This window comes from Azolla caroliniana, unplaced genomic scaffold, assembly GCF_043228905.1.
Source record: "Azolla caroliniana isolate FFs.n. ecotype wild unplaced genomic scaffold, voAzoCaro1.0.p SCAF_2, whole genome shotgun sequence".
Taxonomy (NCBI): domain Eukaryota; kingdom Viridiplantae; phylum Streptophyta; class Polypodiopsida; order Salviniales; family Salviniaceae; genus Azolla; species Azolla caroliniana.
This window is the reverse complement of record NW_028230437.1, coordinates 19,278,539-19,293,262: the sequence shown is the minus strand read 5'-3', so window position 1 is coordinate 19,293,262 and position 14,724 is coordinate 19,278,539. Positions and strand designations below refer to the sequence as shown.

The following is a 14,724-nucleotide window of genomic DNA, read 5'->3' as shown; positions in this document are numbered from 1 at the left end:
GAGGTTTTTGCGACATTAAGGTTGTTGAGGTGGGAAGGTAAACAAATTCTTAACCTTCAATGTAATGGGATGGCTAGATTCGGTTTGATGATAGTCAAGGATGCTATGTTACTATCACAAAGAAGATTAATGGCCTTTCGAATAACAAGATTAACATTTTGTATTCCAAAAGGTTATAACTTTATTTGCGATAAGTTGCCAGAAATACATTCTTCGTATGAGTCAATTCCTAATTTAGATGGGGGATCTCAAGAGCTTGTTTGGAGGTTTGTTGGAAATAAATGATTGACCATGATTTCAACAACTGTTGCTTATCACAAGTTGATTGACAAACATAACTGGTTGAAAGGAAGAGTTATAAAGATATGGGGTTTTGGTAAGCCCATTACTTGGTGGTTTCATGTGATAAAGACAGGTTGGATTTCTCGATTGATGCTACGAGCTAAAGTATTTGGAGCTTTACCATTGGGGGATGCATTATAAAAAAGAAACATTACTAAATGATCGTGTTTCTTTTGTTTGGTGGAATTGGAACATAATTGTAGGCCTCGATTCCTTTCATGCCCGATGGCAAGGATGGTTTGGAGGTGTATCAGTTTAGTGTGGATGTCTCTAACTGGAGAAAGCATACCTTCCTTCAGTTAGGTTTTTGCACATATGGAGAACAATGAATCGATGTCTCATTTCCAAATTCTTTTTGAATTCTTGAGGTATTGGGGGCTATGGTTTAATTGGAATATGTGGAATGCCTTCACATTTGATTCACAACTTGGGGTGAGAAAATATGTTCTAAAGTTAAAAGGACTTCTTTTGTGGCAATTAACTGTGCTAGAGAAGTCACAAAATCTCAAGCATGATGAGAGAGAACTCTACAAGGTCACATATCATCATACTCACCATTTAAATTGGTGTGTAGGGTGGCATTGAGTTTGGAGTCATAGTAGCTTTAGATCCCTAGATAGATAGGAGGGTTATATACTTTATAGTTAGTCATGGTGGTGTTTTTTCTACGTAATGAAAGTCAAGATTTACGAGAGAGAGAGAGACCCTTCTCCAAAGATACATTATGTCCAACATTCTTATTAGACTTCTTCATCTTTCTAGAAACTATTGACCATTGTCCTTCATCCTCTAGAGTCTTTCCATCCTTCTCATTCACAATTTGTGGTTCCTTTGTTTGATCTGAAATTGTCAAAGTTTGAATCTTATCATGATTTGTAGGCTCTTCATGTACCACCTCCACTACATTATTTCTTTTTTGAGGACACTTAGCCATAAAATGGCCCAACACACCATAATGGAAACAATGTCCTGCAAATATATCCCATTTAAGCCGAAAATACATAGGTGGTATACCAGAGCATGCAATCTGTAAACAACTTGGCCTCTTTATAGCAATATTCCAAAGAATACACATCCGATATCGATTTTGAGCATTAGCACTAGGAGGCACCAAGATTTTTCCCAACTTTTCCATTGCGGACCGTAATATTGGCCAAACCACTTAATATGTGCACTCTACCTCAACCCATACGGGACACTCTTGTTTTAATATATCTTGGTATTCCACTAGTGACCTCCACGGAACAATATGAACCAAACTTTTTTCATAAAAAACTGGCAATTTATTTAGTAATTTCTCTTTATACTCTTGTGATACCAAAACAACCTCATAAAATCCACGAGGATTGGCATAAACATCCTGAACACAATCACAGATTCAACAAACAAATCCCATGCGGAATAAGCCATGGGCTCATCAAGAGGATTATCCAAAGAAATTATCTTTTGATAATAAAGGTAATTTGTATGTTCCTTGTAATAAACGGAAATCGGTGCCTTGTTCACATGAGGAGTCATCAGGGTCTGGAGTTTTGCATTCTCATAGTAATTCATATGCAATCTTAGGGGATTTATTTCAGGATATGGCAGAAACATTAGTAGTGAATGAGAAAGAGATTTCTCGAATAAAAGGAAAAAATAAAGTATGAAGATCACCACATGGAATGTGAGGGGTTTGTGTTCTAGATTTAGAATGCATGAGGTTTGGAGGATTGTGTTAAGTGAGCAATGGGATGTTTTATGTGCAATAGAGCATAAAGATCATCGTAATGTTGGTTTAATTAGTTGTTCTAAGGGTTATACATTATGTTATGCTGGCAAGGTTCATGGGAATTATTCTAGGATTGTCATGTTTATAAGAGATATATTTCACCCAAAAGTAATTGTTTCAGATGAATTTGGAAGATTTATTGTGGTAGAGATATGTTATGAAGGGCAAGTTCTTTGGTTAGTTGGTGTGTATGCATCAAATGTTTCACAAGAACGAAAGTTGTTATGGAGATCTCTGACCTCGTTGCTTGATAATGGTAGACCCGGTATATTGATGGGAGATTTTAATGTGTGTTGTGAGACAAATCAATCAACATCCATCCACTCTATTATGGATGGACCAGAGGCTCAAGAATGGAGAGATTTTGAGATTGAAATCATGTTAAGGGATGTATGGAAGTGGATTAAGGGAGATGAACCTGGTTATACCTTTCAATCGGATCAATATAAGGATACTTTGAGTAGGTTGGATCGAATGTATGTAACGCATACCGAAGGATTTTTACCAGAGATTTTGGATATTTCAGTGTCTTCTGGGTCAATTATATCAGATCATTTCCCATTAATTTTTGAATTCACTCACCACTCAATTAGAGCTTTTCATGAGTTTTTAGGAAAACCACCGTTGATTTTTAATTCATCATTTTTGGATCATGAGGTCTTCCATGCCTATATGTGTCAATTGATTGATGCATTTGCCTATCATGTTCAATTTGATGGGTATGAAGCGTGGGAAGTATTTGTTGCAAATGTTTAGAGGTTAACTAGGTATTATGGAATTCACCATGCTTTTAAAAGGAGAAAGAAATTAAGTCTCCTAGTTAATTTTCTTGATAAATGCAACTCATTGTTAACTTATTGGCCAACGGATGTAGAGTTGTTGGGATATCAAGAGGTGTTAATTTCTGCGATACATGATCTAACGAAAAAAAATTATCAACATACTAGACTACATCATCTAGGACAAGAAGTGGATGATCCTAATTTTCAATCACATAAGTTTTTTCATGACCTTCATGAATCACATGCAAGACATAATGTGGTAAGGTTAGAGGAAAATGATATCACGTGTTCCGATCCTCAAGAAATTGTGAAGAAATGCATAGACTATTATACACAATTGTTGGATGTACAAGTTTGTATTGATGATAATGTTAAAAAGGATAGAGATGTATTTTTTAATGGAGTGAAAAATCATGTATCGCATGATGTGGCACAATCATTAGATGCTAATATTTCAGAGGATGAGGTGGAACATGTCATGTCACATCTTGCAAATCATAAGAGTCCTGGGTGGGATGGATTATCTTTAAGAAATATGTGATTAAGTTAAAGGGGCCTTTTACAGTTTTATTTCAGAAGGTGTGGACATCAGGGGAAATGCCTCATTCTTGGAAGATTGGTTTGATAAAGCTTTGGCCGAAGGTGCCTTCTCCATCTTCCTTTGCTCAATGGAGCCCTATTTCATTGATGGGGGAATGTACAAGTTTTTTGCAAAAGTGATAGCCAATAGGTTGCATAAGGTTTTACCTTCTATTATTCATAATGCTCAATATGGGTTTTTAGCAAAAAGAGACATTTTACATAATATTTTAAATGTTCAAATGGCAATTGACTATGCAAAGGATTCTAAGCAAGAATTGGTGTTGCTACAATTGGATATCGAGAAAGCCTATGATAATGTGGATTGGTCGTTTATAAATCAATTGATGTCTCATATGGGTTTTGGTGATCATATGTCTAAGTTGATATACACATTAGGGGAGGGTTCAGTTTCACATTTGATGTTTAATGGAGGAGTAACACAACCGATTTCTATTCGGAGGTCAGTTAGACAAGGATGCCCGGTAAGTCCTTTACTATTCACTATTGTGACACATCCTATTCTTGTTAAGTTACACAATATGGCTATGTAGGAAGAATTGCTTGGACTAAGGTTGCCATCAGGGAAGCCATGTATTGTTCAAGCTCTAGCAGATGACCATATTATGTTTTTGGCACCTAATCGGGAAAATATTAGTAAGACAAGAGATGTGTGGGAATTGTTTTCAAATGCTTTAGGGTTGAGAATTAATATACATAAATCTGTCCTCATTTCATGTACAGAACAAGATGTGTTGGGGTTGGGGTGTTCAAGAAGGATAGTACATCGTGGTATGATTTTTCGTCACCTTGGATATCCAATTGGGGTGGAAGTTTCTCATGTGAAACTTATTGAGTGGGTGTCCAAAAGGTTGGAGGATAAGTTTATGTATTGGAGGTCTCAAATTTGGCCTTTTCATGTACGACTTAAGGTGGTCCAATCGATTATGGTCTCTATGGTATCTTATTATCTTCCTTTGCTCCCATGGTCAAAGAAAGCTCTTGAAATATTGACATGCTCGATGCGAATGTTGTTATGGAAAAGAAAAGGGAAAAGTGCCTTGTCGTGGTTGGCATGGGATCATGTTTGTACTCCGAAGCGTCTTGGGGGGCATCAATATTAAATCTATATGAGCATATGGTGGCTCACCGATTTACTTTCATTCAATTTATGTTTGAAGGTGTACAACCTTGGACAGAAATGGTGGCATACTTTATAGAGAAGAACGGAATAAAGCTTGGAAACATGAAGGTTGAAGCAAATTGGTGGAATGTAATTAATTCTGATAGGGATGTCAAATGTGTAGGGTCTATGATAGTTGACCATTTGTTGACATCATGGCAAAGTATGTTAGATTTTGTGGAATGGCATCCCCCACAAGAAAGGGGATGTGCCAGTTCATTACAAATGGAGGTTTTGGCGACATCAAGGTTGTTGAAGTGGGAAGGTAAGCAAATTTTTAACCTTCAATTTAATCAGACGGCTAGATTGGGTTTGATAACAATTAAGGATGCTATGTTGGTGTCACAAAGAAGATTAATGGCTTTTCGAACATTTGTATTCCAAAAGGTTATACCTTTATTTGGGATAAGTTGCAACAAATACTATCTTCGTATGAGCCAATTCCTTATTTAGATGGGCGATCTCAAGAGCTTGATTGGAAGTTTGTTGGAAATAAGAGATTGACTATGATCTCAACAAATGTTGCTTATCACACGTTGATTAACAAACATAAGTGGTTGGAAGAAAGGGTTATAAAGATATGGGGGTTTCATAAGCCCATTACTTGGTGGCTTCATGTGATCAAGGCAGGTTGGTGTTCTCGATTAATGCTACGAGCCAAGGTATTTGTTTGGAGAGTTATGATTGGAGCTTTACCATTGGGGGATGCATTAAAAAAAAGAAACATTACTAAAGGTTTGTGTTTCTTTTGTTCGGTAGAATTGGAACATAGTAGGCATCGATTTATTTCTTGCCGGATAGCAAGGATGGTTTGGACGTGTATCAGTTTAGTGTGGATGTCTCTAACCGGAGTACGTCTATCTTCCTTCAATTGGGTTTTTGCACATATGGAGAACAATGAACCAATGCCTGATTCTCAAATTATTTTTGAGTTCTTGAGGTATTGGGGGCTATGGTTCAATTGGAATATGAGGAATGCCTTCATTTTTTATTCGCAAGTGGGGGTGAGAAAATATGTTCTAAAGTTAAAAGGACTTCTTTTGTGGTAATTGACAGCGCTAGAGAAGTCACGAAATCTCAACCAGGAAGAGAGAGAACTCTGCAAGGTCATATATCATCATATTCGCCATTTGAATTGGTGTGTAGGGTGGCATTGAGCGTAGTTTTCTTTAGATCCCTAGATAGAAGGGGTTCTATAGTTTTTGTAAGTTAGTCATGGTGGTGTTTTTTCTTTCGTAATGAAAGCCATTATTTACGGAGAGAGAGAGAGAGAGAGAGAGAGAGAGAGAGAGAGGTTAAAGAGCTCAAGAGACAAGAAATGAAGGACGAATCTTGAGACAACGTTGATCTCAACTTGCACCGCAACCCTACTCTTGCAACCCTTGGTACCAAGTTTGTTGTAAACTTAATGGTTCAGTGACTCCACCGTGATGGTGATGAATTTTTTTGGATATGAATATTTTCAATTATTTTTGTATGACTGATATGCCCTTAAATGCAATAAGGTCTTTTGTATTTTTTTCATTCACATAATTTTAATGTACGGAACTTAATGAAATAAGAAAATGATTTCATTTCAATCATGTGCTTCTTAATTCAATTTTTGACGCTCCCTTTTCCCAAAATTCCCCGCTTGTTTAATGTATAGAATTTTTTGCTTATAAATTAATTCATTGAATCATTCCAATAAATTATAGTTTCAATTAGTTGATATTGTGTTAAGAAAGCAATTAATTTTCAATTAGACTAGCTATGTTAGAAACTTTTTTGGGGCTTTGGGATTGGATGTAGTAAATTAGTTGAAATTTATATAATCTCTTGAATACTAATAATGTCCAAGGTATAGTTTATCCTTGAGCTTGACATAGTGATAAGTTTAACAAGGAGATTTGATTAAGTAATATGGGGAGATTTAGATGGTGCAACTATATTCTGGTACCATGTTGGAAAATTAAAATACAATGGAAGCGATTAACAATGAGAGAGGTTTAATAAGAATGTAGCACAATTTATACTTAATATTTGGAGGACTTTTTTTTTCCCAAAACAAATATCCTTCCATTAGTTGTATAAAAAGGGTCATAACAATTACAACATACAAAGTTTCCCCCCCCAACCCATCTTGTGAAAGACACTGGTTGAGGAAACAAATACAAAATAGAGAAAACAATCCACTAATTGTAGGCTATTCCTTAGACATAATACAAGGTATCATATCCATAAACAACAACCAAAGTACTTATATTTGTAAAAGAAGCCCTCACAGGTCCTAGTTACGAACCTTTCAATACTTATTCAACCTGCTCCTGTCTATTGTAGATTTGAAGGCGATCCAATACATTATACTGTCAACCCAACAAATATGCTTCCTCTTTCCACATCAACCATCTCATCGGTTACCACCAACTTCCCCTACATCACAAATTGGAAGGCTATCCAATACATTATATTGTCAACTCAACAAATATGCTTCCTCTTTCCACATCAACCATCTCGCCGGTTACCACCAACTTCCTGTCATACAACACATTAAGTCAATTTTCTCCTCTCCTCATGAGCTTATGCTTCGGCCCCCACATCATCATCACTCATCCTTATCAAAAACCTACAAGTTGCTTTGTGAAGTCCACATCAACCATCTTGCCGATTACCACCAAATTCCTACATAGAGACAATAAAATGAGTTTAAATTTCTCATCTTCTCATGAGAATATGCTTCGGCCTCCACACCATCATCACTCATTGTTATCCAAGCCATGAAAATTGCTTCGTTAAGTCCACATCAATCATCTTGTCGAATACCACCAAAACATCCTACACATACAACAATACAATGAGTCTTGTTTCCTCATCTCCTAATGAGAATATGTTTCGCCCCCAACAACCTCATCACTCATCCTTATCAAAAACATACATTCTTCTTCATTAATTCCACATCAACATCTTGCCGATTATCGCTAAAATCCTGTACATACAAACAATTAATGAGTCTAGTCTTCATTAATTCCACAATCACTCATCTTTATAAAAAAATGAATTGTGCTTCATAAATCAACATCAACCATCTCACTCACATTGCTTTACCACCAAAATCGTGTACCTACAAAACAAAGTGACACCACTCTCCTCGTCTGGTCATTAAATCTGTTCCAGCCCTCAACACCTTCATCCCTCATCCTTATCCAAAATTTGAAGATGCTTCATTTTCCACATCCAACATCTCACCCTTGTCACTCCACACGATTGCCCCTATCACATCCGTCTCTTTTATGTCCTTCCTATCAAATTGTAAGTTAAAAAGAGTAAGAAGAAAAAACTATATACCTCACAATTATCTTTGAAATAACAAAGGACTAGGAGGAAGGAATACCAAACGTGGTGGAGCATAATTCCAACGATCTTCATGTGAGTCATCCAGCCAAAGAGGTATTGGCCACTATATTTTACGAAGTTTTCGCCTTTTCTTATGCACCTTTTTCGGTGTTCCTTTAATACTATCATACCCTCCCTTACCTGTGTGCACCAAGTTGTTCCCAAACAAAAGAATTTCTAAAATATTTACCACCAACAATGTTTGGACGGACTGCTTCAATTGTACTCTCTGATATACGTAATGCTTCCGCGCATTTCTCCGCCTCGTACAAAGATACCTACACATTCAAAGACCCCCAGAAAATAGCCCCCCATGTAAAAATTGCTCCCTTATATTTACAAGAAAACATCCTCAATATTCTTCCCCAATACTTTCGAGCTACACTACAAGTCGAAAATAAATGTTTTAAAGTTTCCTCCTGTACTTGGCAACATACACAACAACGATCATCAACTTGGTCTTTTAAATGAGAACCTACAAGTAAAGCATAATGAATCATTAACCACTTAAAAGAAATTGCTCTCCGCATACATGGTAAAGCCCATAAACTTTTCCAAAATGCCATCATATATTGATGCGATATAGCACCTGACTCCCAATACTTTTGTGCAACAGGATTTACGCAACGTCGTTGCATCAAAAAATGTCTCCCATATACCACAAAGTATTGGAAAAAGGGGAGAATCCTACTCACTTGTTCATTTGTCAAGGAACAACCAACCAACTGCCATACATAATCAGTTGGGTCCCACTTAAGATGTGTCACTGGCTTACTTTGGAATACCCATATTTGTATTGCATGATCCGCCAAAAAAGGGTTCAGATCTAAGAAAATCTTCTTGTTTAACCTAGCAATAACCCTTATGGGTTTTTTGGAAGCTCATAAAATTATAACTTCATCTTCTTCATCCACTAATTATAAAAGACCGTTGTCGTAGTGTATTTCGTACACTACATGAAAAACTTATAAAGTAACGTTTTAGTAAATATGAAGAAATAGAAGAAAATCCTAAAATAAATAATACATGCATAGGGCAAGGCAAGATTCAAACCTTGCACCTCCATGTTAATAATGTAATGTCTTACCATCACACTAGCATTTCATTAGTGTTTAAAAATAGATGTTCCACATAAAAAGGTTAGTTCACCTAGGATAAACTTTAGTTAAAAAGAAAAACGCATGTTAAAAGAAGAAGCTACGCATGCACATCTAGCGTGCATGAACGCTATAGTTGATAATAAAAAACGCACAAGTTAGAAAAAGCATGATCACTTTAGATAAAGCATATAGTCTATCTATAGGAAAAGCATGGAGTCTATAGTTAGAGAAGAAAATGCATGGATTGCTAAGACTCTCTCATCTCTATATAAGGATGAGGAGGACAATGTAAGTAGGGGTGTGAAATACTTGGAAATTGGATATATTTCCGAAAACACCAACCAATTAACATAATTGTGGGATTCACGAAAATAATATAATCTATACTTGTGGGATTCACAAGTTTCTTATATCTTTCTTTCAATCTAAATACATATTCTTATCTAAATACTGATTAATAAAATATATTATACTTGTGGGATTCGCAAGTTTATAATAATCTATTCATAATTAAAATCGTCTTAAATTCTTCCTCATCCTAGTCCAAAACCCCAGCGGTTCCCACCCGACTCACACAAATGATCTGACGCCGAAAGGTACGACACCGTCATTGCGAACCTCATAAAATCTTTTTTGACCCTCATTAGCATAAGCCCGAGCACCTATTAAAACACCCAAAGAAGAGAAAAGACCATACCATGTATAAGTATTAACCAAATTAAGTTGCCTTTGACCATTCTGAAAAGCTTGTTGAATCTTCTCAAACATCAAATAATCCCCATGCAAGGTAGATAAGAATTGTTTTTTGTTCTCCTCCAAGAGCATTTGAAATCGTTCCCAAGCAGCCACAGAGGTAGTTAGTCCTGAGTCCATTTTTCCCCACGATAAACGCGGTCTAATTCCTAAAACAAAGCCAGAGCTATCAATAAACAAAGGATTCCATAACAACGGTTGCCATAAAAGTTGGGCTTCTGTAGCTGGAAGTTGAAATAGGAGAGCCTCTCTAATGTCCGTCCATGCCCTCAAAATACCTGTAAAGAATCTCATAGAACCAACTTTATGACCCTTAATTGGAAATTCAAAGTTAAACAACCATCGAAAACTATCTTGCCACTATCCTCCTCTTGTAGGTTTAATGTTACGAAGAGATAACAACCATAACCTTTTCCACAACTCATTCCCAGGCATAAATACTCTCACAACATGCTTTGCAAGAAGGTCTTTACTCTGGAGCAAAGGATCTATTAAGCCAAGTCCACCTTCACATATTGGTCGGATTAAAACAGACCAAGCAACTTTTGCAACAACCCTTGATCCCAAATGGGCACCCCAAATAAAATTACGAACTAAACATTGTAGTTTCAATATAATCGACCGTGAAAATAGCCATGTTGATGCAACATACCACATTAATGCAAGCAAAACCGAGTTTACCACAACCACCCTTCCTGGTAGAGACAACTTAGTAGTATCCCAATACAACAATTTATTTCTAACCTGTAATAAAAGGGGTGTTACCATCTCTTCTAGTGACAAATCTATCCCCAGTTGACAACCCAAATACCTTACAGCGATACCTCAAGGTACCCAAATAAAGCCTGGAGATGGCACATCTTGTGAGGGAGAAGACGACGCAAGCCCAAATCCCATGGATTTGTCCCAATTGATCAAAGCTCCTAAAGCATCACAAAAATCGGATAACACTTTTTGAAGATTCAACAAGTTCCCCTCATCTGTAGAAACATATAATGTGGTGTCATCAGCAAATTCTGAATCAATAGCGGAGGTTGCGTATCCTTGTATAGGTAAGGCTATACCACGAATATCGACATTCCTACTCCTAAGAAAATCAGAAAAGGCTTTAAAAACTAAAATAAACAGAAAAGGAGCAAGTGGACACCCTTGTCTTACTGACCACGAAAGTGAAAATCTACCACCAACATCACCTACAAACAAAAGAGAACTATGAGCGGTCCTATACAATGTTGCCACCGCCCTAATCCATTGCATTGGAAAGCCCATATGCAATAATGTCGGGCTTCCATAAAATCCCAATCCACTTTATCATAAGTCTTCTCAAAATCTAAAAACAAAATAGCTAAATCTTGTTGTTGTTGCTCTACAGCATAGTTCTAGCCATACGTCTCATTCGTGTCATACTCAAACGCCAATATTCGTATCATACTCATACGTGAAAAGGCTCCAAGTATGATTGAAATCCATACGCGGTACATAGATATATTATATATACATATGGTGTATATGGTGTACATAGTGTGTGTGTGTGAGGGGGGGGGAGAGAGAGAGAGAGAGAGAGAGCGTGTGTGGTCTAGAGAGAGAAGCCCTGTTTTGCATGTGTGAGGAGACAGTGATTGAGTGTATATCTAGACTCTAGAGAGAGAGAGAGAGAGGAGCTATGGGTTTTGTCTGTGTGAGGGAGTATGTAATATGTATATTAGATATCTAGATTTTGTAGAGAGAGAAAATCTGTCAGTTCTCGTGTGAGAGAGAGAGAGTGTGTGTGTATGTGTGTCAGATGTCACTTCTATTCACAAAATATTATGAATATCAAAAATTAAAAAAACCAAAAAAAAGTCAAAAAAAAAAAAAAACCAAACGAATATCGCGTATCATACGCGTACGTTTGCAAACGTTCGCGTACGTCCAGTAAATTGGACGTACGCAAATATTAGGAACTATGCTCTACAGTAACCACCATTTCCCAAAACAAAAAAATGTTATAAAAAATACTTCTTTCTTGAACAAAACCAATATGTGAATCATTAATTAGTTGAGGTAAAAACGATTGTAATCTACTTGGTATTGTTTTAGCTAAAATCTTATACACAACATTAAGTAGTGTTATAGGCCTCCATTTTCGAACATCATGCAAAGGGCAACCCCCCTTCGGAATCAAATATATTAGGCCTTCTAGCCATTCCTGAGGCATATAACCTTGGTCAAGAATTTGTTGGTATGCAAAAGTAGAAGCAATACCAATCATATCCCAATACTCTATATACCATGAAACCCCCATCCCATCACAATTCACTACTTTACCTAACGCCTTAGCTGCTAATAGAATTTCCGAAGGTTGTATAGTTAGAGGACGCTCTCACAACATAATAACCATGTAACAATTAAAATGTAATTCGAGAGACACTGAGCTCATACTACATTTGACCAATGGCCACATGGCTTGATTCTTAGTTTTTCCACACACATCAATCCTGCATTCTCAATAACTATTTGCATCATTGATATCCATGGTTGATCTCGTCTCCCAATGTTCATCTTCTTGTCTCTTTTATGTTGCAAGCCCATCACATATAATTAATAGTCTCTTTAACTAAGTGAAGATAGTATACTAATCCTGAGAAGGCAAAGCAAACCTTTGGCTTAAGGGCAATTAGTTTTTTATATTGCAATAGTTGAACATTTAGTTCCACAAGTAAAGAAGTTGCCGAGCCTATCAGGAAAGATTTCGCTTGAGAGGGGCCCTTTTGTTGAGAGCGCAGAACTGTAGTTATAGTTTTGGGAGAACCATTTGGTGAGATTAGGGTTTGAGATGATGGTAGCCTTTTGTGTTTTTGTCAAATGAGACTTTAATTTTCTGTGATTTAGGTGACTGCAGAGGTACAAATTCTTTGTAAATTTCCAATATGTAAAAGCCGTAGGGGTTTCTTGTTACATGATGATTGAGGATTAAAATGACAACATTTTTGAGCTTATAAATTTTTATTCATTGAATCATTCCAATAATTCATAGTCCCAATCAGTTGATATTGTGACCAGAAAGCAATTCAATTTCAATTAGATCAGCTACGTTACAAACTATGTTTCTATGGACTTGGGATTGGGTGTGTAGTAAAGTAGTTGAAATGTATAATATAATCTCTTAGAATTGCTAATCATGTACAAATGGGTGTAATGTATGTTAAAATTAATGGGATCAATCCCCAGTCTCTCTGAATCTGTGTAACTAGTCTGTCCCCTGCATTTTCTGGAATTGCTAGCTAAGATTTATGGATGTACATGAGGTGGAGGCGATGCAATCAATCGGAAAAGACTATTACTCAGAGGATTCACAACTTCAGCAGGGCACTTAATCGGGCTAAATTTATTGTATGTGTTATAATAAGCATTGCAATCGATAGGAGGCCGTTGGAAGCCTCTGGACAGGATGCAATTCCCAGAGTCGTCGAACGAGAACCGGTGGAACGGGTCAATTAAAGCGCTTCCAATGCAAGCCGCGTCTTCGCCTGTGAAGAAGTTGCCGGCCGCGGTGAAATTCCGGAGGCTCGGGAGCTGGCAGAGAGAGGCCGGGATCGTACCGCACAGTGAGTTCCGGGCCACGCTGAGCTGCTGAAGGTTCCGGAGAGCCGAGAAGGAAGGCGGCAGCGGGCCCGTGAGGTTGTTGTCGCTGAGGTCGAGCACGGTGAGAGCCGCGAGGCGTGCGAATTCGTCCGGGATGCGCCCGCCCAGGAAGTTCCCGTGGAAGAGGAGCTCGTTAAGCGAGAGTGCCATGGCCGGGGCGAAGCCCGAGGGGATGCTCCCCACGAACCGGTTGTTGGCCAGCACGATGACCGAAGCGGCACAAGATGCGAGCACGGGAGGTAGCGGGCCCGAGAAGAGGTTGTCGTTCACAAAGATCGCGTCGAGCTTCTCCTTGGTGAAGAGGGCCGCGGGGAGCTCGCCCACGAATCCGTTGAACCGGATGTCGAGGTACGCGAGGCCGGGCAGCGTGAGCAGCACAGATGGGAAGGGCCCAGTGAAGAGGTTGTTGCTTAGGTCCAGCTCATAGAGGAAAGGCAGGGTGTATGAGATGGAGAGCGGGATGCGGCCCCGGAAGCGGTTGGAGTTGAGGTGGAGGAGCGCGAGGTAGCGTAGGAGGCCGATCTCCTCGGGGAGCGTGCCCCCGATGTTCATGTGGTTGAGGTCGATCCCCGCGACCACGGTCGGGCACGAGCCGTCGGGCGGGGCCGCGCAGAACACGCCCGCGTATTGGCACACGTCAGGCCCCACCCACGTCGCCATGATGCCGTTCGGGTCCGACGTGATGCTCGCTTTCCACGCTTGGAGAGCCACCATCTCGTTCCATTGGTTGTGGTGTGGTGTAACGACATCTCTGCGTGGATTAGGACCAAGTTGCATAGCATTGTCTTGTTTCTTCTTGTTGTTCTTGTTGGTGGTGTTCTCATGAAGCATTACCCTATGTGGGCCAACTACACCGCCCGAAACTCGCCTTGTATGACATTGGAACCACAACATTGCTGCTGCGATCGCAACCACTACTAAGGCCGCAGATTTCGTATTCGGTTGCCCATGCCCCATATAATCTCTGGCTGTCTTGTCTCTTACTTGAGATCTTAGTTCCCAATATAATTAATTGCTATTGGATGGTTAATGTGACTTCTCTAAATATCTAATGACTATTTTTAAAAGAATGAACCCACCTTCCATTCATCTATAAGTTTCCTTTTTCCATATTTTATCCATAAAGAAGATATTTAGAGCTAACGTCTTAAATTTTCATTTTTCAGTAAGTTTTCATCAACACATAACCTAATGATCTTGTGTTATTTGACCTAATGC

The 14,724-nt window shown here is 38.4% G+C and overlaps 1 protein-coding gene and 1 pseudogene across 1 annotated transcript; one reads left to right on the top strand and one right to left on the bottom strand.

The window, feature by feature from the left end:
* The first annotated feature begins 1,736 nt into the window (after positions 1–1,736).
* LOC147867488 (uncharacterized) lies at positions 1,737–4,257 on the top strand (annotated as a pseudogene).
* An 8,845-nt stretch (positions 4,258–13,102) lies between these two features.
* Positions 13,103–14,504, bottom strand: LOC147867487 (uncharacterized protein At4g06744-like). Its single transcript, XM_087339611.1, has one exon. It carries the CDS (start codon positions 14,461–14,463, stop codon positions 13,153–13,155), a length of 1,311 nt encoding a protein of 436 aa, XP_087195737.1. The 5' UTR covers positions 14,464–14,504; the 3' UTR covers positions 13,103–13,152.
* Positions 14,505–14,724: the final 220 nt, after the last annotated feature.

Excerpts from the sequence above, each read along its gene's own strand:
- LOC147867487 (XM_087339611.1), bottom strand. The coding sequence starts at position 14,463 with ATGGGGCATGGGCAACCGAATACGAAATCTGCGGCCTTAGTAGTGGTT.